Source organism: Aotus nancymaae, unplaced genomic scaffold (genome assembly GCF_030222135.1).
Source record: "Aotus nancymaae isolate 86718 unplaced genomic scaffold, 86718_ANA_hifiasm-v0.15.2.pri h1tg000097l, whole genome shotgun sequence".
Classification (NCBI taxonomy): Eukaryota; Metazoa; Chordata; class Mammalia; order Primates; family Aotidae; genus Aotus; species Aotus nancymaae.
The window spans coordinates 2462660-2487769 of NW_026988512.1; the positions used below are offsets into that span (position 1 = coordinate 2462660).

The window sequence follows — 25110 nt, forward strand, 5'->3', positions numbered from 1 at the left end:
CATTGCACTCCAGCCTGGGCCACAGAGCAAGACTCCGTCTCAAATTAAAAAAAAAAATACGTCGGCCTTGGCCACCATGGAGTTTCCTGCTGGCAGCTGCTACTCACCCACTGCCACTACCCCACCCAAGTCACCACTTTGATCATTCACTACACAAATACGTATTTAGTAACCACTGTGTGCTCTATAAATATTGGGATGTCCTGCCTTCAAGTGTCTTAGCCGTCAGATGGGAGACATAAAATTACTAATAGATCTATACTATAACATAAGATAGTGACGAGGCCTATGAAGACAAATAAAGACGGATGGAACGGTCCATGTGTGGACACACACATGCACACTCACACTCACATGTACACACATTCACACACCCATATACACTCACACACTCATGCACACACGCTCACGCACACTCACACACACATGTACAAACATTCACACACCCATATACACTCACACACTCATGCACACACACTCATGCACACTCACACTCACATGTACAAACATTCACACACCCATATACACTCACACACTCATGCACACACACTCATGCACACTCACACTCATGCACACACCCATGTACACTCACACACTCACACTCATGCACATGCACAATCACATATTCATACGCACACTCATACACAAGCTCAGTCATTCATACACACGTACACACTCGTGCACACTCATGCACAACCACACATTCACGCATGCACATTCATACACACTCATGCACACATTTATGTGCACACACCTCATGAATCATCACATTCATACACACACATGCAGTCACCCACTCACGTACACACTCATGCACACACACACTCATGCACACTCATGCACATAATCTCAGACACACACATGTCTATTTTAGACGGGAGGGGCAAAGAAGGCTTCTCTGAGGAGGTAATGTTTAAGCAGACACTTAAGTGACCAGGGCTGTGTGGAGGAAGAGCGTTCCAGGTGACGTCCCAAGTGTAATGAGTTCCTGAGCTACCACCTCTCAGTGGGAGAACTACCAAAGACACAGCGGGCACCTTGAGCAGCCTTGTGGGCGGCAGCCTGGGGGCTGTGGGTATGTCCCCAGTGTCCAGCAGTAGAGTCTCAAGTCTTCCCCAGCCAACCTTGCTTCCCAAGACACTCAGGCGCCCTCTGGAGTAAATGGGCTCTGTGATGGTGGCCGAGGGAGCCGTGGCCAGGCTCAGACACCAGGCTGCCCCGGGTCACGTGGCTGCCCTGCTTTCTCTTCTCCCCTACTCCATCCCCACTGCTGCCCCTCCTGGAAAACTCTAAACAGTAACCCTGCCAGGCTTCCTCTTTCAAATGGGCCTGTGACAAGACAGGGTAAGCCCCAGGGTTTGAAACGTCAGCAAAGGAATTACAATATGGGTTCCTGTGAGTCCCGGGAAGCAAAGAAATGATCTGTACTTAGCCACTGGTTCACCAATTCATGACTTTACAATTACACAAGCCCGCGGTCAGTGCCTTCTGGTGATGAAAGTCCCCTTGCTATCTGCAGAGTCCAGCAGGGGCCGTGTCCATGAATCCACTCACCGTTGGTCAGGAATGGACTAGCCCTGCAGTCTCGGTTCCAGGAAGGCCTCCAAGGTGACTGGCACGAGCCCCAACTGCCTCCAAAGCCTGCTTACTCTCTGAATGAACGCGCTGTGTTCAGAGGGCTGAGATCAGTTAGCAAGAGCCGACTCCACAACCTCACCTCCACAAGCTGGGAGAAGCTCCAGGCAGTGTGGACATGGCCCATGGGGGTATGGACACCTTCAGAGATGTCAGCTGACCCTATGGAGCAAGTCGTACTCTCTCTCCATCCAATTCCAGCTCCCACCAATGGGCACGACACTGCTATGAGACGTCCCCACTGGAGGAGTCCAAAGACCCACAGCATCAACCTCATTCCCGGCAACATCACCCTGTACCTCCTTCTTGGGAAAATCAATTCATTGACACAGCAGCTGCATCAAAGGCTTTGACTTCTGATTTCAAATGGACTCATGGCTGGAGCAGCAGCAGACTCAGAGACTCGGATCAGAAAGGCCAAGTGGGCTGCATTGCACCAAGGCTTTATCTTTGTCATTTCAGATACGCCAGGCCAGCACAAACACTGGGCAGGGGGTTTGTCCTGGATCTCCCCAAGGAGCACTTGACCTTGCTCCTGCACTGAAACGAAACAGAAAACTTTCTGGCCAAGGTCATCTTGCATGGCATAAACACACTTCCAGGTAAAGCCTTGGTGCTCCAGGGCTAAGCTGGGGATCAGACGGAGTACCCCGAGGCCTTCCAGAAGGGAGGGGACGACAGAGCCTCCTGGCTGTGCCACTTCTCTCGGCCACCCCAAGTTCACCTGACAACACACAGCTATTGCACTCCTGGGCATTTATCCCAGAGACATGGAGGTTTATATTTACACTAAAACCTGTACGCAGATGTTCACAGCAGCTTCATTTGTAATCAACCAAAAACTAGAATCAGCTCAAATGTCCTTCGACAAGTTAATAAACAAAGCACCATGGGCCAGGCGAGGTGGCTCACACCTAGAATCACAACACTTTGGAGGCCGAGGCTGGCAGATCACTTGAGGTCAAGAGTTCAAGACCAGCCTGGCCAACATGGCGAAACCCCATCTCTATTAAAAATACAAAAATTAGCCAAGCATAGTGGCGCATGCCTGCAATCCCAGCTACTTGGGAGTCTGAGACAGGAGAATCACTTGAACCTGGGAGGCGTGGGTTGCAGTGAGCCAAGATCACACCACTGCACTCCAGCCTGGGCAACAGAGTGAGACTCTACTTCAAAAAAAAAAAAAAAAAAAAAAAAACCCAAAAAACAAAGCAGTCAGCAACCGGAAGGAATGAACTACTGATACACTTAATGACTCGGAGGAATCTCTAAGGGACGATGCTGTGGGAGAAACCCAGTCCCTCAAGTTTACCTACTTTATGATTCCAGTTACACACACCATTGTTGAAATGACAAAATTTCAGAAATGGAGGGCACATTAGTGGGGGAAACAGGCAGAGTCTACGAGAGATCCCTCTGTTATTTCTTACAACTGCATGTCATTCTGTAACGATCTCAAGAAATAAAAATTCAATTTTAAAATCCTGCAGCGCCAAGTCTCTTTTACAGCTGGAGATAGTCAATGAGATGGAAAGTAACGGCTCTTACGGAAATCACAGAAGTCTAGAGTGTACACTTTGCCTTTTTCTCCCTTCCTTCTATTTCTTGCCAAGAATGTGAACGTGAGGATGGGAATACAGTCGTTATCTTGAGCCATGAGGCAACACAGAGAGAAGTCTCCTGCAAAGAGTGGTGAAATAGAAAGACGGAAGGAACCCTGGTGACTGTCGCCGCGTCTGGTTTATGCCTTTAGAATCACAGTCCGTGGGAGTGACATCCCCTGGAGTTGTGCAGTGCGTAACCTGGGCAATTGAATGTAGATGTGCAACCACTAACACCATGAAACTGGCCGATGTTAATCTCCTGGACTGTTAACCTTCAGATTTCTGTGAGTAAGGAATAAGCTTGTTCTGTAAAGGCTGTAGGTTTTCTTTTAATCTCTGATACTAGCAACCAAATGTAAATGTCAAAATCTGCATTTACCAGCCCTCCCAGCCCCAACTTCAAAATAACCTCCTGCAAGGGTGTGTCCAGCAGGGTTGTGGAGTGATGCCATGCAGTGAGGTGGCCGTCACAGATTTCAGAGGAAACTCAGTTCAGCTCTCCATTCACAACAACCCAGTCCACTGCGAGAACTGCTTCCAGCCCAGCAGGAGACCAGGAACCAGGACAAAGCTCCCGGGCTTGGGACGGGGATCAGAACGAGCACTAAACAAATACTCACTAAAGGACGGGAGAGCACATCCAGGTGAGGGGAAACATCTGGCTTTATTAGTGCATCTGGGCCACAGACAGAGGACTGGGCCAGGGTCCTCTTCATCCCCTGGGAAGGATGGACTGGAGAATGCAGTGGGGCCTGACTCATGCCTGTCATGAGGGTCTTTCCCCAGGTGTACACAGAAGGGCCACCGCTGCCTCATCCACAGAGCAAAGTCTGGGAGGAAGGAGACCCCTTCGCCATCCATGGCTGTAGCTGACTTGATGAGCGGGGCTCCCCCTCCTTGTGCTGTGGTCTCGGGAACGCTCTAGCGCCCCTCTCTGGAGATGCTTCAGACCTCCTTTGCTTCTAAGCCTGCATCTTCCTGGAATTTGGTCTGAGCCCTGGAGCCCAGACCTTGCTGTACCCAAGAGCATGGGCCTCGCCACCTCCTCTCCCTGCAATGGGGAGCACAGATTATCCAAGAGAACGAGCTCCGGTCCCACTTGCCCTTGAACACCGTGGCAAGGAATTAAATTAGATCCTCAAATTCCCATCTCCTTTGTTTTCCAAGGCTGAATGGAATTGCATTTTTTTTGTTCTCATATAACACAGAAGACTTAAAGCGATTCTTCTTCTTCTTCTTCTTCTTTCCTGCTCTGTCACCCAGGCTGGAGTGCAATGGTGCAATCTCGGCTCACTGCAGCCTTGACCTCCTGGGCTCAAGCAATCCTCCCACCTCAGCCTCCCTAGTAGCAGGGACTACAGGCGTGTGCCATCACACCTAGCTAATTTTTGCATTTTTGTAGAGACGGGATATTGCTATGTTGCTCAGGCTGGTCTCGAACTCTTGAGATCAAGGGATCTGCCTGCCTCAGCCTCCCAAAGTGCTGGGATTACAGGCATGAGCCACTGCTCTCGGCCTTAAAGCAATTTTAACTGTGGAGTGAAAATGGCATGAGCTTTGGGGTTAAATCTCAATTTTGCCATTTTGAAGTTGTACGACCCCGGGAAAGTCACTTAGCCGAGCTTCTGTTTCCTCAGCAGTGAGATGAAGATGTTGGCCACACAGTGTAAATAGGTGTCGCGTGCATAATGGGTGCCCCATGAAGTTAGCTCCCTTTCACTCCCCTGCAACTCTGTTTCATAAACTGGCTCTGAAAGCACTTCCAGGAAAAACGCTGCTTCAACACAGACAGTTGCAACATCAGTGGGAAAAGTGCCTCCCTCCCAAATGCGGATGGCTTTGAAGGGCCAGATCCTGTGTAGATTTGCGTTTATCTGTATTTCTAAAATTCCTTCATTTACCACATGCAAAAGTACAACAATGCCGGGGAAAGCTCTCATCAGAGAGCACTCACCACGTTGGCTAGCTGGGTGATGGCCACTTCAAAGTGCACCGTGACGGGGTCGGAAACATTTTCCACGGGCCTGATGAACCGGTTGTAATGAGAAAACAGTTTGTGGAAGAGCCTCTCCTCAGTTGCACAGCCCGCACAGCCTGCGAGGCCAAATAGACGGGAGAGTTAGAGCCAGCCGGGCCACTGGCCACTGCAGAGATTCTGGGCAATTCCTTCCAGGCCCTGTGGGGAGCGGACGTCCCAGCCCATGACTGCATCCTGGTGCCTTCCCCGCCTGTGCGTGCTCCACCAGCACCCATCTCGCCCCACCCTCTGTGCCTCGGCTGTTCACCTTTACCATAAAAACAGCAAGGCCTGCATTTCAGGACTAGAGCAATGTCAAAGCCAATGATGTTGGTCAGAGCATTTCTTCAAGTCTAAGGCACTGCAGATATAAAGGAGTAGACACAAGGCTTGGAATCTTTGCTTATGTAACTAAAGCAACTCTAGACTCTTTTCAGTAATTAAGGAAAATCCTGTCCTTTCTTGTCTAAAATACTGATCCGACTAACATCTGTGTCTACACCAGCAAGGTGCTTAGCTGGGGAATCTGCACCAAGCAAACTGGAATAACTAGTAATTTCATGATGGTCCTGGAAAGTCAAGCTCTTTTAAAAAATCAACTTTGAGGACATGAACAGACACTTCTCAAAAGAAGACATACATGAGGCCAACAAACATGAAAAAAAGGTCAACATCACTGGTCATTAGAGGAATGCAAATCAAAACCACAATGAGATGCCATCTCACGCCCGTCAGAATGGCAATTATTAAAAAGTCAAAAAATAACAGATGTTGGTGACGCCGTGGAGAAATAGGTACACTTTTACACTGGAGTGTAAATTAGTTCAACCATTGTGGGAGACAATGTGGAGATTCCTCAAAGACCTAGAACCTGAAATACCATTTGACCCGGCAATCCCATTACAGGGTATATACACAAAGGAATATAAATCATTCTGTTGTAAAGATACATGCACACGTATGTTCACTGCAGCACTATTCACAATAGCAAAGACATGGAATCAACCCAAATGCCCGTCAATAATAGACTGGATAAAGAAAATGTGGTGTATACAAACACCATGGAATACTATGCAGCCATAAAAAGGAACAAGATCATGTGTTTTGCAGGGACATGGATGGAGCTCAAAGCTGTTATCCTCAGCAAACTAACACAGGAACAAAAAAAGCAAACACTGCATGTTCTCACTTAAAAGGGGGAGCTGAACAATGAGAACACCGGACATAGGGAAGGGAACAACACACATTGGGGCCTGAGGGGTCAAGGGAGGAAGAGCATTGGGAAAAATAGCTAATGCGTGCTGGGCTTAATACCTAGGTGATGCGTCGACAGGTGCAGCAAACCACCTCGGCACGCGTTTAGCTATGTAACAAACCTGCACACCCGACACATACACCCCAGAACTTAGAATAAAACAATCAACTTTGAAATTCAGTTACTTTGGAGATTTCTGAGAATGCAAGGTTTTTAAGACAAATTTACTTGACACATTTTTTAAAAATGGAACATGGTTCTTAAATAATCGCACATTCATTCACTAAATTCTAGATAATAACTTTATGCATATCTCTTCGTTTTCCAAGAAAACCTTAAAAGTGGGGTTCCTTGTCCTCATTTGACATAATTCATTTCATCACTACCTCTTCTGCATTTTCCCACACAGAATTCAAATTTTATACCTAACATAGGATTCCACTAATTTACCAAAGGGATTTATACATTGAAAGAAGAAAATGGAAAGGGATTGAAAAGCTCATCAGGCAAAACGAATGAAAAGCTTTCTGTTAAATTACCAAATGCTAAGAGTTGCCTGGTGAATGCCTTTAGAAACATTGAAACACTAGGGTTTTAGCGGGAAGGACAAATTTAAGGTAAAACATCATTCTTGCCATCATAATTAATCATGGTAAACATATTTCTCCATGACAGACAACAAATAACCCTCCTCATCACCCACTGTCTTCCTCCTCGGGGCATTTGATAGCAGCTAAACCCTCCAACAGCCTTGAAAAGCAAGTCCCCTGCAAACCTAACAGCACAGAAATGTGATTTTGTTCAGAACACCAGTAACTTTTAAAATGAATTATCTTACTCTTGAGACACATTTCAGCATAGTAATGTGACAAGTTTCCCGAAACGAACGTGATCACCTAGAAAATGGAAGGGTTCATTGACTGAGTAATCATATCAGCTGGCAAATAAATTATCACTTTGAAAAAATATTAAACATGACTATAAATAAATAGGTTCAACACAGCCACAGCAGAGATGATAGAAAACTGTATCATTCTTCTTCTTATTCTTTGTTAATAAACTTACTATTAAGAATAGTAAACTTATTATTCTTATTCATAATAATTAATTCTTATTATACTTTGATTCTTCTTATGCTTTATTCTTCTTTCATTCTTCTTATTATACTTTAATTGGGAAAATAAAATGAAATATGGCTTACACTATGTTTCATGGTCCTCTCCTCCCCACCCTACCCCTCAGATTTCATCTTTTGTGTTACACCTAATGAATAAAAAACAAATAGATTAATTAGCAGTTGTAACAGTGGTGGCTCCTATGCAGACCATAGACTCTTCTATTAATATATCTTCTCAAGCACAACTAGAAAATAGAGTAAATACATGTAGCTACAAAGGGAACAGATAAGCAGAAATAAAACCTACCTTTAAAGAAAGGTGTGAACACACACAGCCAGAGACACAAGCCCCTGTGAAGGAATCCCTGCCCTGTGCTGGTCGGCATAGTTAAAACACACTTGGATTCCTTTTTTCTAGGCAAAGGATTGTGGAAAACAGAGCTCTCGGCCGCACGCATCCAACCTCGACATCATCAGAAGCCCACTGCAATCTGTGTGTGTCTTCTGAGAAACCAAAACATCCCCATGACTGCACACAGCTATTCCCAGTAGCAGAGACTGAGGCAGACATGAAGGGTGAATAAAAAGGATGCAATCTGATGTCAGATGAGTCATCACATTTCCTAGCAGCCTAGATGCGGCTTCATGCAAGAAAGGTGAAGAAAGGCAGAGAGGAAATGCTGAGGCAGACAGGACCCCTGGAGGACGAACACTTGTGAGTGGCTGGGACCTTTCAGTGGTGCGATCTCAACCGTAATCAGGAGGATTCACTGAGCTCCAACTACAGGTAAAGCTCACGCTAGGTCCCAGCAAGTTTGTTCTGATTCGTGAGTTCTCCAGTTGATCAAAGCTTAACCGTGTTAGAAAACTTTCTAAAATATGAATCCGCATTTCTGTCTTAATGAACGCAGCTTAGAGAGAACACAAGTTTGTTTTTCTTTTTGTTTCTGACTCCAGGGCTTCCAGTGCCTTGTCTTCCTGAGTTTCTGAGTTCAGTGCTCATCCAGGACTAGAGACTAGATGTCAGAGAATGAGAGGAATGGATACACCTGGATATTTTCACATTTATTTAAATATTCTCATGGCAAAGCATGGTGGATCATGCCTGTAATCCCAGTACTTTGGGAGGCCAAGGCAAGAGGATCTCTTAAGGCCAGGAGTTCAAGACCAGCCTGGGCAACATAGGGAGACCTCATCTCTACAAAAAATAGAAAATTAGCTGAGGCATGCTGGTGCGTGCCTGTGGCCCCAGCTACTTGGGAGGCTGAGGTGGGAGGATCACTTGAGCCTGGTAGGTTTAGTGCAGTGATCTGAGATCACACCACTGCACACCAGCCTGGGAGACAGAGGCAAGACCCTGTCTCAAAAGTAAATAAATGTGCTCATGCCTGTAATCCCAGCACTTTGTGAGCTGAGGCAGATGGATCACTTGAGGTCAGGAGTTCGAGACCAGCCTGGGCAATATGGCAAAACCCCATCTCTACTAAAAATACAGAAATTATCAGGGCATAATGGTGTGCACCTGTAGTCCCAGTGGCCCAGGAGGCTGAGGCAGGAGAATCAGTTGAGCCTGAGAGACAGAGGCTGTAGTGAGCTGAGATGGCATCACTTCACTCCAACCTGGGTGGCAGAGTAAGACCCTGTCTCAAAAATAAATAAATAAATATCCTTGTTAAACTGCTTTTCTTATAATTTTCCTCTTTTCTGTATAAGTTTAATGTCAGTGGGTTTCTAATTAATTGAGCCTCTGACCAGATCAGTGTTGGTTAAAGAGGAATTAGAACTGAAGAAAGACCAGGCGTGGTGTGACTCACGCCTATAATCCCGGCACTAGGGGAGGCCAAGCTCAAGATCCCTTGAGCTCAGGAGTTTGAGACCAGCCTGGGCAACATGGTGAAACCAGGTTTCTACAAAAAATACACAAACAATTAGCTGGGCGTGGTGGCGTGCACTTGTAGTTCCAGCTACTCGAGAGGGTGAGATGCGAGGATCACCCGAGTGCAGGAGTTCAAGGCTGCAGTAAGCCCCAATCATGTCACTGCACTCCAGACTGGGTGACAGAGTAACACCCTTTCTCAAAAAAAAAGGCTGGGCACAGTGACTCACGCCTGTAATCCCAGCACTTTGGGAGGCCAAGGCGGGTGGATCACCTGAGGTCAGGAGTTCGAGATCAGCCTGACCAACATGGTGAAACCCCATCTCTAATAAAAATACAAAAAATTAGCTGTGTGTGGTGGCGGGTGCCTGTAATCCCAGCTACTCAGGAGGCTGAGTCAGGAGAATCACTTGAACCCGGGAGGTGGAGGTTGCAGTGAGCTGAGATTATGCCATTGCACTCCAGCCTTGGCAACAAGAGTGAAACTCTGTCTCAAAGAAAGAAAGAGAAAGTAAAGAAAATTGCAGAGATGGAAGTTAAAAGCAAACACATGGGGAGAAAATAAACATGTTTTCAAAAAATAAAATTAAAAATCAGAAAACAAAAGATTTAAAGACTTCCTGTTTTTTCCTCATGTTACTTGATACTGTTTCATGCTCATATTCCAGGAATTCGTTTCTGTTCAGCTATATTGTTGAAACGGTCTAAACTCTAGAGTGCTGTCCATGGTTTCCTGAGGTGGAAAGGATGAAGGGGGGTGGGGGGATACATGGAGCCCTGGACGGACAGAAGCTAATTAACATTGGCAGTGCTTTGGTGTCTCCCGTGCCTTATTGCCCACTCCACTTTGCCCCTCATTCCTCGTAGCCATTTTTAAAGGGAACTGGAAAGAAGCAGTGGATCTTAACTTTTTCATGTCCATGAGTCAGATTGAACCTAAGGATCCTTAGACGTGGTGGCTGACACCCGTAATCCCAGCACTTTGGGAGGCCGAGGTCAGGAGTTTAAGACCAGCCTGGCCAACATGATAAAACCCCAACTCTACTTAAAATACAAAAAAAATTAGCTGGGTGTGGTGGTGTACACCTGTAGTCCCAGCTACTCAGGAGGCTGAGGCAGGAGAATCACTTGAACCCAGGAGGTGGAGGTTGCAGTGAGTTGAGATCACGCCACTGTATTCCAGCCTGGGCGACAGAGTGACACTCCATCTCAAAGAAAAAAAGAAAGAAAGAAAGAAACTATGGATCCTATACCTCCCCATATACATATGCAGATTAAACAGAATTTTGCATATGACTTCTGGGAACTCACAGATCCATAAAAAGCCAATGCTGGGTGGAGGGTAACCATAGTCGGTTTCATAGTTTCCCTCACTATCTGTCCCCAGTCCCTCTATGTCATCCCTTTTAAAAAATTATATATTCTTGGCTGGGTGTGGTGGTGCCTGCCTGTAGTCCCAGTTACTTGGGAGGCTAAGGTGAGAGGATCCCTTGAGCCCAGGAGATCAAGTCTGCAGTGAGCTGTGCTTTGACCACTGTACTCCAGCCTAGGCAACAGAGTGAGATGAGAGCCTGCCTTGAAAAAAATAATAATAAGAAATAAGAAATACATTCTAAAGAGCTAATGTGTTAGGAATTCAGAGAATAATTGTTGGGTTTCTTTTTGTTTTATTCATAGAGGCTCATTTCGATTTGGAGGTTTTCTGAGGAAAAAAAAGAGGTGATACTGTTTAATGTGAAACTTTTATTATAAAAACTATTTTAAGCTTTCCCTCCACTCCCATTTGCTAAATTAGATCCAGTACTTCATTCTGATCTGAAAACAAAGACAATTTGATACGGTCATATACGATTGATTATGGTCTTGTTTGAAGTTTGAGGGTTTTTTGGCATAGAAACTGCACCAATGAACATTTTTGTTGACCTTACTCCAACTGTCAGTTCTCTTTAAACTCAAAATGAGAACATTCTTTAGTTCTCCATAAAGAAATATAAAGGAAATAGCCCTTTAAACATGTATTATTTATAACTCCACTGCAGCAAAAAACATCATCAATAATTTAATGATCCCATCTGCTTTTTTAAAATATCCACTGTCATTAACTCTCACATGTTCAAATCCTGAGTCGGTAGCATTTCACATCCACCACTCTTGACATTTCCAAATCACGCAGGGAAAATGAAACAGCAGCAGGGTAAGTATTCAAATTAAATGCTAATTTTAAACCACAAAGAAACATTTAATAAATCGCTAATTATAAGGGAGGCTCCAATTAACTCTACAATGCCCATCTTTTGTCCATCCAAATTTTAAGAAAAAAAGAGAGGCTTAGAACCTGGGGTGGAGTCAAGCAGTGAAAGTTAAAACTGTGTTGAGACCGTTCAGACATTGAATAATAACTAGAGCTCCCTCTGAGCACGTCCTGTGTGCCAGTCACCATGCCAGGGTCTCTAAATTCTCACTTTCAATCCTCACAGCAGTTCTATGAAGCAAGAATCGATTTTGCAGGTTAGGTGACACTCAGGGAGGGAAGGTGACTCACTTAAAGGCACGTCGCGGCTGATCAGTGGCTGAGCTGGAATTCCAATCTAGGTCTGTCCTGTCAGAGGTGTGCTTTAACCTTAAAGCAATCCATGAATACTTTGTATGTTCAATATATTTCTAGAAAGCTGTTACCGACATGGGCCGAGGTTAGCCCCACCTGTGTTATCCGAGGTTAGCCCCACCTGTGTCATTATTCACCACAGATCCCCTTGATCCACTGCACCTGGTGAGGAGACCAAGGCCAGTTAATACAGGGAGTTGAAACAGTGGACATAATGCCAGACAGAAGTGGGAGCCGAGGGGATCACCCCCTTAGGCCACAGGCTGATGTCAGGCATTCCCCGTGCTGGGAGAGTGGCCAGTGACAGCCACACCTATCCAGGCCGTGCCCTTGCTAGCTGTGTCATGGACATCCCGAAGGTAAGAGCTGGTGGAGAGCACATGGGCCACATGCCTCCAGCCAGAGCAATTCCCATACAGACCTTTGAGAACCTTCTATCAATAATAACCTTCCATTATCTCCCTCCAGCCTTTAACAATCATCTCTGGGCCTTTCAAGGTAGAGGGAAATGTGCCTAAGTTTTAAGTCTCTTAAAACATTCAATTCAATCACGACTGTCATAGAACGCAGCAGTTATTATCATACAATTTATTGTGCTATGGTAGGCCCGGCTCTGTGATTGTAAATGGAAATAACAATAGCAATGTGTTTGTTTCCTAGGACTCCTGTAACAAATTACCACCAACCTGGTGAGTTCATAGAGCAAAAAATCATTCTCTCACAGTTCTGAGGCTAAAAGTCTTTTTTTTTTTTTTTTTTTTTTTTTTGAGACAGAGTCTTGCTCTGTTGCCCAGGCTGGAGTGCAATGGTATAATCTCGGCTCACTGTAACCTCTGCCTCCCGGGTTCAAAGTCTCCTGTCTCAGCCTCCCAAGTAGCTGGGATTACAGGCATGCACCACCACGCCCAGCTAATTTTTGTATTTTTAGTAGAGAAGGGGTTTTGCCACGTTGGCCAGGCTGGTCTCGAACTCCTGACTTCAGGTGATCCGCCTGCCTCCGCTTCCCAAAGGATTATTGGGATTACAGGTGTGAGCCACCACTCCAGGCTGAGGCTAAAACTCTTACATCAGGGTGCTGGGGCAAGGCCACACTCCCCATGGAGGCACTAGGGGAGGATCCTTCCCTGCGTCTTCCAGCCTCGGCTTTCCTTGTGCCTGTGCCTTCTCCTCTTCTGTCTCTTACAAGCAGGTAATCTCCGACAATCTCACCTCTGAATTCTTAATTACATCTGCAAAGACCCTTTTTCTAAAGAAGATCACATTCACAACTACCAGGGGTCAGGATGTGAACACATTTTTTTTTGGAGGGCCACCCTTCAGCCCACTACACCATGCCCCAGGACTGTGGTGAGGATTTAATTAGAAAATGTATCTCACAGCAGCTACTGAAATACACATTAATTTTCTACTTCCAGAGAAGAACATTTTGATGTGGACAATGACAAACTTTTGGACCAGTGGGGAGACCCAGAAACTATCACTGCTTTTACAGAAACATGGTACCAATTTCTTGTTCTTCTGAAGAAAAAAACCTGAAAATCTGTGCATATGACGGCTCCTGATCAGCAGCTCTCAAATTTTAATGTGCATCAGAATCAAGGGCTGGGGCAATCTTTTTTATTTTTTCACATTTTTTTAGAGACAGAGTCTCCCTCTGTCACCTGGGCTGGAGTGCAGTGGCATGATTATAGCTCACTGGAGCCTCAAACTCCTGTGCTCAAGCGGTCCTCTCATCTCAGCCTCCCAAGTAGCTGAAACTATAGGTGTGAGCCACCATGCCTGGATAATTTTTTTATTTTTTGTAGAAACAGTTTCACTATGTTGCCCAGGCTAGGTCTCGAACTCCTGACCTCACGTGATCCTCCTGCCCCAGTTTTCTATAGCACTGGGATTACAGGGGCGAGTCACCACACCCAGCTGGGCAATCTTACAGATCAGTTTACAGGTTCCATCCTTAGAAATTCTGATTCAGCGGATCTGGCCTGAGGACCCAGATTTAACTGCATGTTGTAAACGCTTCAGAGCTGATCCTGACGCAGGTGGCCAGCACGACACACCTGAGGAGCACTCCTCCAGAGAGCTGCAGGAAGATTTCCATGCAGTCCATGTATAGTGTGGTTCTGTGAGATTATAGAGTTAGACGTTTCTGGGACATCTGTGTCCCCGTAAATTTGTATGTCACAAAGCAAAAGTGTCAGAGCTATTCTGAAGTTGCTCTACGAGACACTGTATTTCATGTGAAAAAGCTAACGCAACATCAGGGTAAGCTCTACTGCGTTCTGGGCACGGTGATAGATGCTGAAATATAGTCACACAAATACGCATTTATTTTTTTCAGGTACCCATGGATTTATAAAGATTGACCTCTTGTTAAGACACCGGAAAGTTTCAACAAGTAACAAAGAATCTGTATCATATAGAATATTCTCTGTCTACAAAAAACCAAATTAAAAATCAATTCCAAGATAATACCCCAAACTTCCCTTTGTTGCAGTTATTAAAATGTTGTATCAGTTCTCTGTTTTTAAGAGGAGGTTAAACTAATTATGGATAAAATATGGCTTTTGTCTCTCTAGCCTGTGAATACAACTGGGATAATATTAATCACGAGGTCTTAATTGTACCAGTTCTGAACCCCTACAGTCATGCTGAAAGCAGCCCCTTCCCAAAATTGCCCTGTTATTCAGGATTCTGTCAATGCCCCTGTGAGATCTTGACGCCGTCTCAGGCCTCTCTGTTACCTTGCTGGGCAAAGCCGTCTTCCCAAATGCCAAGGCCACCCTGGAGTCTGAGTTAGTGGGAGAGGAATGCGAAATGGGGCTGGGAGGGGGATCCAGGCAGGGGTGCCAGAAAGAACCTATGCCCAGCCAGAAGACAGTGGAGCGATATTTTTAAGATATGAAAAGGAAAACAGAATTCTATTCCCAGCAAAAATTTGTTTTGCAAGCAGAAGCGAAATAAATGTTTTAGCAGATACATAAAAGCAGGAAAATGTTATCACCAGCAAACTTATGCTGTAAGAAATGTTTTAAAGCTACTCAAGTAAAAGGGAAATAATAAAGATAAAAATGTGGATCCAAGGCCAGGCGTGGTGGCTCACGCCTGTAATCCCAGCACTTTGGGAGGCCGAGGCAGGTGGATCACGAGGTCAGGAGTTCGAGACCAGCCTGAGCAACATGGCAAAACCCCATCTCTAAAAAGAAAATGAAATAAAATCTCAGCTGGGTGCAGTGTGGCTCATGTCTGTAATCCTAACACTTTGAGAGGCCAAGGCAGGAGGATAGTTTGAGCCCAGAAGGTCAACGCTGCAGCGAGCCGTGTTCACTCCACTGCACTCCAGCCTTGGTGACAGAGCGAGACCCTATCTGAAAATAAATAAATTAATTAATATCTCTTTAAAAGAAAGACAATCGCCTTTGAAAAACAAATGTTAAAAGTAATGTATTGTGGGGTTGTAACATGTATAATAATGACAGCACAGAGGTCAGGAGAAGAGAAATAGAATCTATTATTATACTGTTCTTATGCCACACGTGAAATGGTATAGTATTATTTGAAGATAGACTGTGAAATGCTAAAGGTGAATACTAGAAACCCTAAGGCAGCCACTAGACCGACATAACAAAAAAAGCACAGCTTTGGGTTCACAAGAAGTAGGAAAAGCAAAGGAAAACATAGCTAGTAAGCCAAGAAAGGAGATAGAATGGGATAACAAAACATATTTATTTAACACAAAACAAAGCGGGAAAGGAGAGCAGGCAAACAAAAAAAAAATAGCACAAATCGGAAACAGTAGTAAAATGGTAATGTAAACCCAACCAGTTTTGAGAACTCATTAAATGTAAATGGGGTCATGAGAGGTGGCTCACGCCTATAATCCCAGCACTTTGGGAGGCCAAGGTGGGTGGATTACTTGAGGTCAGGAGTTCAAGACCAGCCTGACCAAAATAGTGAAACGCTTCTCCATTAAAAATACAAAAGATTGGCCAGGCATGGTGGCTCACGCCTGTAATCCAAGCACTTTGGAGGCCAAGGCGGGCGGATCACCTGAGGTCGGGAGTTCCAGACAAGCCTGACCAACATGGTGAAACCTTCTTTTTATTAAAAAAAGAAAAAAAACACAAAAAATTAGCTGGGCATGGTGGCGCGCCCCTGTAATCCTAGCTACTCAGGAGACTGAGGCAGGAGAATTCCTTGAACCGGGAGGCAAAGGTTGCAGTGAGCCAAGGTCTCGCCATTGCACTCCAGCCTGGGTGACAAGAACGAAACTCCGTCTCAAATAAAAAAATGGATAAAACACATCAATTAAAAGGCAGTAAACATTTGTTAGAATTAACCAGTGAAGCTATTTGATCCTGGTCTTTTCTTTGTCGGAAGCTTTTGGATTACTAACTGCCTTGGTTCATTTTGTGATGCTATAACAGAATATCACAGGCTGGGTAATTGATAAAGAAAAGACATTTGTTTCTTACAGTTCTTGAGGCTGGTAAATCCCAGGATGAGGGGTTGATATCTAGCAAGAGCGTTCGTGTGTGTCATAAAATGGCAGATGGCAAAAGAGCAAGAGGGCAGGGGAGAGACAGCAAGACTGGGCCAGATTTGCTTCTATTACAGATGCACTCTTGCAATAACTGACCCAATCCTGTAATAATCACATTAACATATTCATGAGGCATCAGCGACCTAATCACCTCTTACTAGGCTCTACTGCTCAACACTATTGCATTGGGGATTAATTTTGGAACACGTGAACTTAAGGGGACATATTCAAACCATAGCACTTCATCGTTTTAGTTCATGTAGGTCTATCTGTGTCTTTCTAGGAAGTTGTTATTTCGACTAACTCATCTTATATTGGCATACGGGCATTCAAAATATTCCATTTTAGTTACATAAGGTCAGTGGAGATTGTTTCCCTCTTTCATTCTTGATTTTAGTAATTACATTCTTCTCTGTTCTTCTTGGTCAGTCTATCTAAAAGTTGGCCAACTTTGTTTGTTTTCAAAGCCCACAGTTTTGGTTTCATTCATTATTTTCCTTTTTTATTTTTTCTATTCTGTATTTTCTTAATTTCTACCCTAATCTGTTCCTTCTGCTTACCTTGGGCTTTTACAGTTTAGGCAAGCCATTAGTTTCAGATCTTTTCTTCTTTTTTTTTTTCTAGGTGGAGTCTCGCTCTTGTCACCCAAGCTGGAGTGCAGTGGCACGATCTCGGCTCACTGCAACCTCCGCCTCCTGGGTTCAAGCAATTCCCCTGCCTCAGCCTCCTGAGTAGCTGGGATTACAGGTGCCCACCACCATGCCCAGCTAATTTTTATACTTTTAGTAAAGACGAGGTTTCGCCGTGTTGGCCAGGCTGGTCTCAAACTCCTGACCTCAGGTGATGCGCCCACCTGGGCCTCCCAAAGTGCTGGGATTACAGGCGTGAGCTACGGCACCCGGCCATCTTTTCTTCTTTTTAAATATAGGTGTTTACAGCTATAAATTTCTCTCTGTGCACTACTTTAACTGCATCCCATAAATTTTTATAAGTTGCAGTTTTATTTTCCATTATCTCAAAGTATTTTCTAATTTCTCCCGTGATTTCTTTTTGACCCATTAGTTACTTAAGAGTATATTGATTAATTTCCACATATTCATGAATTTCCCAGATATTATTTTCTGTTACTCATTTCTAATTTAATTCCATTGTGATCAGAGAATAATATAGTTTACATTATTTCAGTCGTTTACAATTTATTGAAGGTGGTCCTGGTGGCTCACATCTGTAATCCCAGTGACTGAGGAGGCGGAAGCAGGAGGATTGCACAAAGCTAGAAGTTTGAGGCCAGCCTGGGAAACACAGCAAAATCCCATCTCTGTTCCTTTCTCCTCCTCATACACTTGTAAAAACACCTTTATTGAGACGTTTTATATATACATATATATATATATTTTTTTTTTTTTTTTGAGACAGCGTTTTGCTCTTCTTTCCCAGGCTGGAGTACAGTGGCACGATTTCAGCTCACTGCAACCTCTGCCTCCCAGGGTCAAGCGACTCTCCTGCCTCAGCCTCCCAAATAACTGGGACTACAGACACGTGCCAGCAAAACCGGCTAATTTTTTGTATTTTTAGAAAAGCAGCAGTTTCACCATGTTAGCCAGGATGATCTCAATCTCCTGACCTTATGAACAGCCCACCTCGGCCTCCCAAAGTGCTGGGATTACAGGCTTGAGCCACCACACCCAGCCACAATTTATATTTTTAAATGCAAGTGTCCAATGTAAACAATTTGGTGATTTGGAACATACACATACACCCATGTTACCATCACCACAATCAAGGTAATAAACATATTCAGCCTCTACAAAAGTTTTCTTGTGCCCTTTTGTGTTTTTTTTCTTGCTTGTGTGTGTGTGTGTGAGTGTGCACGCGTGTGGTGTGTGTGAAGAACATTTAACACAAGATCAATCCTCTTACTGAGATGGAGTTTTGCTGTGTTGCCCAGGCTGGAGCACAGTGATGTAATCTCAGCTCACTGCAACCTCTGTCTCCCAGGTTCAAGCATTTCTCCTACCTCAGCTTCCCGAGTAGCTGGAATTGCAGGCACATGCCACCATGCCCAGTCAATTTTTGTATTTTTAGTAGAGACAGGGTTTCGCCATATTGGCCAAGCTGGTCTTGAACTCCTGACCTCAAGTGATCCACCCTCCTTGGCCTCTCAAAGCGCTAAGATTACAGGCAGGAGCCACCACGCCTGACCTCTTAGCAAAATTTTAAGAGCACAACATCATGTTTTTAACCATGTGCACAATGTTGTACAGGAAATATCTAGAAGGTGTTTCTTTTTTATATGTTATTATTGATATGCATATGATGTCTATTTATGTTACAAACCCAATAATGCATTATTATAATTATGTTACATAATTTTATGTCTCTTACGGAAACCAAAAGGAGAAAGTGAAGTGTACATTTAAACCTTCTGATTTACCATTTCTGTTCCTCTCCATTTGCTCCTGTGATTCCAGTGACCATCTGGAATCCCGGCCTCACTTCAGCACAACTGTGTCTTCACCAGCCTCTGTGCGATTATTGTCAAACATCTTATAGTTCTATCTGTTACAGGACCAACAATGCAATTATGTACATACATTTTTGCAATTGCTTTAAAAATCAGTTAAGAGAAGAAAAGCCCGTCTATTCCCCTGATCTCACGGTTACGCTCTGGCTGATCACTCACTCAGCCAGAATCCTGTATTGTGGACCTCAGATAAAGAGTGAGTGAGAACTAAACCCAGCATCCAGAAGGTCGAGGCGGTTGGACCACAGGTCAGGAGTTCAAGACCACTCTGGTCAACATAGTGAAACAACTGTCTCTACTAAAAATACAAAAAAAAAAAAAATTAGCCAGGTGTGGTGGCGGCTGCCTATAATCCCAGCTACTCAGGAGGCTGAGGCAGGTTCAATCACTTGAACCTTGGAGGTGGAAGTTGCAGTGAACCGAGATCATGCCACTGTATACCAGCCCGGGCGATAGTGCGAGATTCCATCTCAAAATATAAAAATAGAAGATATCATGTTAATATATGTTCTCAAGTTGTTTTCAGAAATCTCTACCCCCATCAAATGAAAATGCCACCCTGCTGTCATATGGACCTCAGATAAGGGGTGAAAACTAAATCCAACTTCATTCTTTGTTCTAAGTTTTTTCCTGAGGGGCCTGGAGAGAGTCAAATCCTCAGGCCATATCTTTTTTTTTTTTTTTTTTTTGAGACAGAATCTTGCTCTGTTCCCCAGGCTGGAGTGCAGTAGCCTGATCTTGGCTCACTGCAACCTCCGCCTCCCAGGTTCAAGTGATTCTTCTGCCTCAGCCCTCCCAAGTAGCTAAGACTACAGGGACACACCATCACACCTGGCTAATTTCAGTATTTTCAGTAGAGACGGGGTTTCGCTATGTTGGCCAGGCTGGTCTCAAACTCCTGACCTCAAGTGATCCACCTGCCTCGGCCTCCCAAAGTGCTGGGACTACAAGCATGAGCCACTGTGCCTGGCCAAGTCAGGACAATTTGAACCTAGGTGTTGTCACCAAATTTGGCCTAAACACACTCTCCACTTATATTAATTTTGCCTCAGTTTCTTTCTTTAGGCCAACAAGTATATGCCCTCAGGAAACTGCCTGGAGACTATAACTGCCTTTTGGTTTTTTGTTTTTCTAATTTCACCAATTAAATTGCTGTTTCACTGGGGATGAGAAGGGTGCAAAGAGGCCTTGAAGGAGAGTAAGAATTTTATTTAAATGAGATGAAGAAAAGGGAGCAGTCCAGGTTGCAGGGAGCACCAAAAGAATGAGGGAATAGGGAAGCCTGGGAGATGTACATAGACTGATTTGCTCCTTGACTGAGAAGAGGAGACACCATTAGATGGATGGCTTAGAGTTAGATTTTGGAGGACCTTCAGTGTTAAGTGTATTAGCCTGTATTCATGCTGCTCATAAAGACATACCCGAGACTGGGATGAAAAAGAAGTTTAATTGGACTTACAGTTCCACATGGCTGGGGAGACCTCAGAATCATGGCAGAAAGCAAAAGGCACTTTTTACATGGTGGCTGCAAGAGAAAAGAAAAAGAAGCAAAAGCAGAAACCCCTGGTAAACCCATCAGATCTCATGAGACTTATCCACTGTCATGAGAATAGCATGGGAAAGACCGGCCCCCATGATTCAATTACCTCCCCCTGGGTCCTTCCCACAACACATGAGAATTCTGGGAGATAAAATTCAAGTTGAGATTTGGGTGGGGACACAGCCGAACCATATCATTCTGCCCCTGGTACCTCCAAATCTCATGTCCTTACATTTCAAAACTAATCATGCCTTCCCAGCAGTCTCCCAAAGACGTAGTTCATTTCAGCATTAACTCAAAAGTCCAAAGTCCAAGTCTTATCTGAGACAAGGCAAGTCCCTTCTGCCTATGAGTCTGTAAAATCAAAGCAAGCTAGTAACTTCCTAGGTAATGGGGCACAGGTATCGGGTAAATACAGACATCCCAGATGGGAGGAATTGGCCAAGACAAAGGGGTTACAGGGCCCGTGCAAACCTGAAATCCAGCGGGGCAGGCACATCTTAAAGCTCCAAAATGATCTCCTTTGACTCTAGGTCTCACATCCAGGTCATGCTGATGCAAGAGGTGGGTTCCCATGGTCTTGGGCAGCACCAGCCCTGTGGCTTCACAGGGTATAGCCTCCCTCCTGGTTGCTTTCACAGGGTGGCTTTGAGTGTCTGTGGCTTTTCCAGGCACACAGTGCAAGCTGTGAGTGGATCTACCATTCTGACATCTGGAGGGCAGTGGCCCTCTTCTCACAGCTCCACTAGGCAGTGCCCCAGTAGGGACTCCGTGTAGGGACTCCGACCCACATTTCTCTTCCACGTGACCCTAGCAGAGGTTCTCCATGAGGGCCCCACCCCTGCAGCAAACTTCTGCCTGGGCATCCAGGTGTTTCCATACGGCCTCTGAAATCTAGGCAGAGATTCCCAAACCTCAATTCCTGGCTTCTGTGCACCCACAGGTTCAACACCAAATGGAAGTTTCCAAGCCTTGGGGTTTCCACCCTCTGAAGCAACAGCCTGAGATGTACATTGGCCCATTTTAGTCACAGCTGGAGTGGCTGGGATACAGGGCACCAAGTTCTAGACTGCACACAGCATGGGAACCTTGGGCCTGGTCCATGACACCATTTTCTCCTAGGCCTCTGGGCCTGTGATGGGAGGGGCTGTCATGATGACCTCTGATATGTCCTGGAGACATTCACCCCATTGTCTTGGGGATTAACCTTTGGTTCCTCATCACTTATGCAAATTTATGCAGTCAGCTTCAATTTCTCCTTAGAAAATGGGTTTTTCTTTTCTACCTTATAAGGCTACAATTTTGCCAAAATTTATGCTCTGCTTCCCTCATAAAACTGAGTGCCACCAGGGATGGTGGTTCACCCCAAATTTGGTGATCCAAGCACTTTGGGAGGCTGAGGTGGCGGATGACCTGAGGTCGGGAGTTCAAGACCAACCTGACCAACATGAAGAAACCCAGTCTCTCCTAAAAATACAAAATTAGCTGGGCATGGTGGCACACGCCTATAATCCCAGCTACTTGGGAGGCTGAGGCAGGATAATTGCTTGAACCTGGAGGTGGATGTTGTGGTGAAACAAGTATCTAGGAGATTCTAAGCTTTCCCACATTATCCTGTCTTCTTCTGAGCCTTCCAATCTGTTCCAACCTCTGCCTATTACCCAGTTCCAAAGTTGCTTCCGCATTTTTGAGTATCTTTTCAGCAACACCCCACTCCTGGTACAAATTTACTGTATTTGTCTGTTTTCACACTGCTGGTAAAGACATACTAGAGACTGGGAAGAAAAAGAGGTTTAATTGGACTTACAGTTCCACATTGCTAGGAGGCCTCAATATCATGGCGGGAGGCGAAAGGCACGTCTTACATGTTGGTGGCAATGAACAAGAAGCAAAAGCAGAAACCCCTGATAAACCCATCAGATTTTGTGAGACTTATTTATTATAACAAGAACAGCATGGGAAAGACTGACCCCCATGATTCAATTACTGTCCCTGGGCCCCTTGCATAATATGTTGGAATCCTGGGAAATACAATTCAAGTTGAGATTTGGGTGGGGACACAGCCAAACCATACCACTAAGCTAACAAATGTGGTCTTTGGGTAACAGGGAACTGCTGAAAGGTTTGAACAAGGAAAAAAAACATGATGGAAACTGTATTTTAAGAACTAATCTCCACCTTATGCTGTGTTTTTGTTTGGATATATCAAACTTTTGGGTTTTTTTTTTTTTTTTGAGATCGAGTCTCTCTCTGCCACCCAAGCTGGAGTGCAGTGGTGCAATCTTGAGTCCCGGCAACCTCTGCCCCCCAGCTTCAAGCTATACTCCTGCGACAGCCTCCCTAGTAGATGGGATTATAGGCACTGCCACCACACCCAGCTGATTTTTGTGTTTTTAGTAGAGACAGGATTTCACCATGTTGGCCAGGACGGTCTCAATCTTTTGACCTGGTGATCCACCCACCTCAGCCACCCAAAGTGCTGGGATTACAGGCATGAGCCACTGCACCCAGCCCAAACTTTTGTTTTTAAAAAATTTATTTTACAGGTATTTTCTCTAGAAGAAAATAAATAAATTCCTGGACACATACAACCTCTCAAGATTGAAGGCTAGGCACAGTAGCTCTCACTTGCAATCCCAGTACTTTGGGATGCTGAGACAGGAGGACTGCTTGAGGCCAGGAGTTCAAGACCAGCCTGAGGCAAAATAGCGAGACCCTGTTTCTACCAAAAAATTAAAAAAAAAAAAAAAAGATTACCCAAGGGTAGTGGCACATTCCTTCAGTCCCAGCTGCTCAGGGTTCTAAGGCAGGAGGATTTCTTGAGCCCAGGAGGTTGAGGCTGCAGTAGCTATGATTGCACCACTGCCCTCTAGCCTGGGTGACAGGGTAAGACCTTGTCTCAAAAATTAATTAAAAAGAAAAAAGATTGAACCAGAAAGAAAGATAAATCCTCAACTGACCAATAAGAAGTAGTGAAATTGAATCAGCAATTTAAAATCTCCCAACAACAAAAATCCCAGATGGATTCACAACTGAAATCTACCACATATACAGAGAACTGGTACCGATCCTAGTGAAACTGTTCCCAAAAATCAAGGAGGAGGGAACCCTCCCTAACTCATTGTATGAAGCCAGGCAAGGACACAACAGAAAAAGAAAACTACAGGCCGATATCCCTCAAGAGCACAGATGCAAAAATCCTAAACACGATGTAGGCGAAGTGAATCCAACAGCACATCAGTAAGATAATACACCGGAATCGAGAGGATTTTATTCCAGGGATGCAAGAATATTTCAACACAAGCAAATCAATAAATGTGATTCACCATATAAACAGAATTAAAAACTAAAACCATATGATCATCTCAATAGATGAAGAAAAAAATGCATTAGATAAAATTTGGCATCCCTTCATGATAAAAACCCTAAACAAACTAGGCATAAAAGGAACGTGCCTCAAAATAATGAAAGCCATATATAACAGATCCACCGTCCACATTATACTGAATGGGGAAGAGCTGAAAGTGTTTCGCCTAAGAACTGGAACAAGACAAGAACGCCCACGCCCACCTCCTACCCAACACGGTACTGGAAGTCCCAGCCAGAGTAATTAGGCAAGTGAAAGAAATGATGTGCATCCAGATTGGAAAAGCGGAAGTCAAATTATCTCTGTTGATGATAGAATCTTATACCTAAGTCCTAAAATGTATATGAGACCCAAAAAGAGACTGAATAGCCAAATCCTAAGCAAAAAGGACAAATACGGAGGCATCACGTTACCTGGCCTCAAATTATACTTCAGGGTTGTTGTTAGACTTCTCTCCGAGTTCAATGAGGAAACAGAGACCGGAGTGAGGAAATTAAAAGCCAATTTATTCGGCTCCCAGGCGAGGTTCTATGGTCCGGGAAGGGGCCAGAGAAGTCGCGCTTCTCTTCTTGGGGCGTGGGGTTTTATCGGGAGTAGAAGTGGCTGATTGACTGCGGGGGAAACAAAGACAAGGTAGTTCTATTGGGTATTAAAAGACTGGGGATGGGCGAGGTGAACAAAGCGGGGGCATTTCCATTGGGTATGAAGGGAGTGAGCACGGACGAGGGGCTGGCTGAGGATGCACGGGGGAGCTACCATAGGGCAGGCTCTTGGCCTTTTCAAAATTTATGGCAGGTGCAGGGCTGAGATTGGAATGCGGACATGGGCAAGGGGAGCCTGCGTGGAGAGGGCAAATGCTGAGCAGTGTGCTCAGTATGATGATGTAGTTTTTAGGCACGGAGAGAGAAGGGCGTGTCCATTCGGCTCCCAAGGAGGCACCGGCCTTACAGTTGTAATAAGCAAAACAGCATGGTATAAAAATAGACACATAGGTCAATAGAACAGAATAGAGAAACCAGAAATAAAGCCA

General features: G+C 44.8%; 1 protein-coding gene across 4 annotated transcripts in view; it reads right to left on the reverse strand.

Annotated features, from left to right (window-relative positions):
* The window catches only part of CHRNA6 (cholinergic receptor nicotinic alpha 6 subunit), a 31900-nt gene extending 7381 nt beyond the window's left edge, over window positions 1–24519 (reverse strand). For 2 of the 4 annotated variants that reach the window (XM_012476094.3, XM_012476095.3), the window contains exons 1-2: window positions 7936–8209; window positions 5194–5333 (exon numbers count right to left, since the gene is read on the reverse strand). In XM_012476094.3, the coding sequence (XP_012331517.2) occupies window positions 5194–5333; window positions 7936–8086 (291 nt within the window). In that variant the 5' untranslated portion in view covers window positions 8087–8209. Of the gene's footprint in view, window positions 1–5193; window positions 5334–7935; window positions 8364–24493 lie in introns of those variants that run through there. The other 2 variants (XM_012476096.2, XM_012476097.2) reach the window with 2 other exon arrangements.
* Between the last annotated feature and the right edge of the window lie 591 nt (window positions 24520–25110).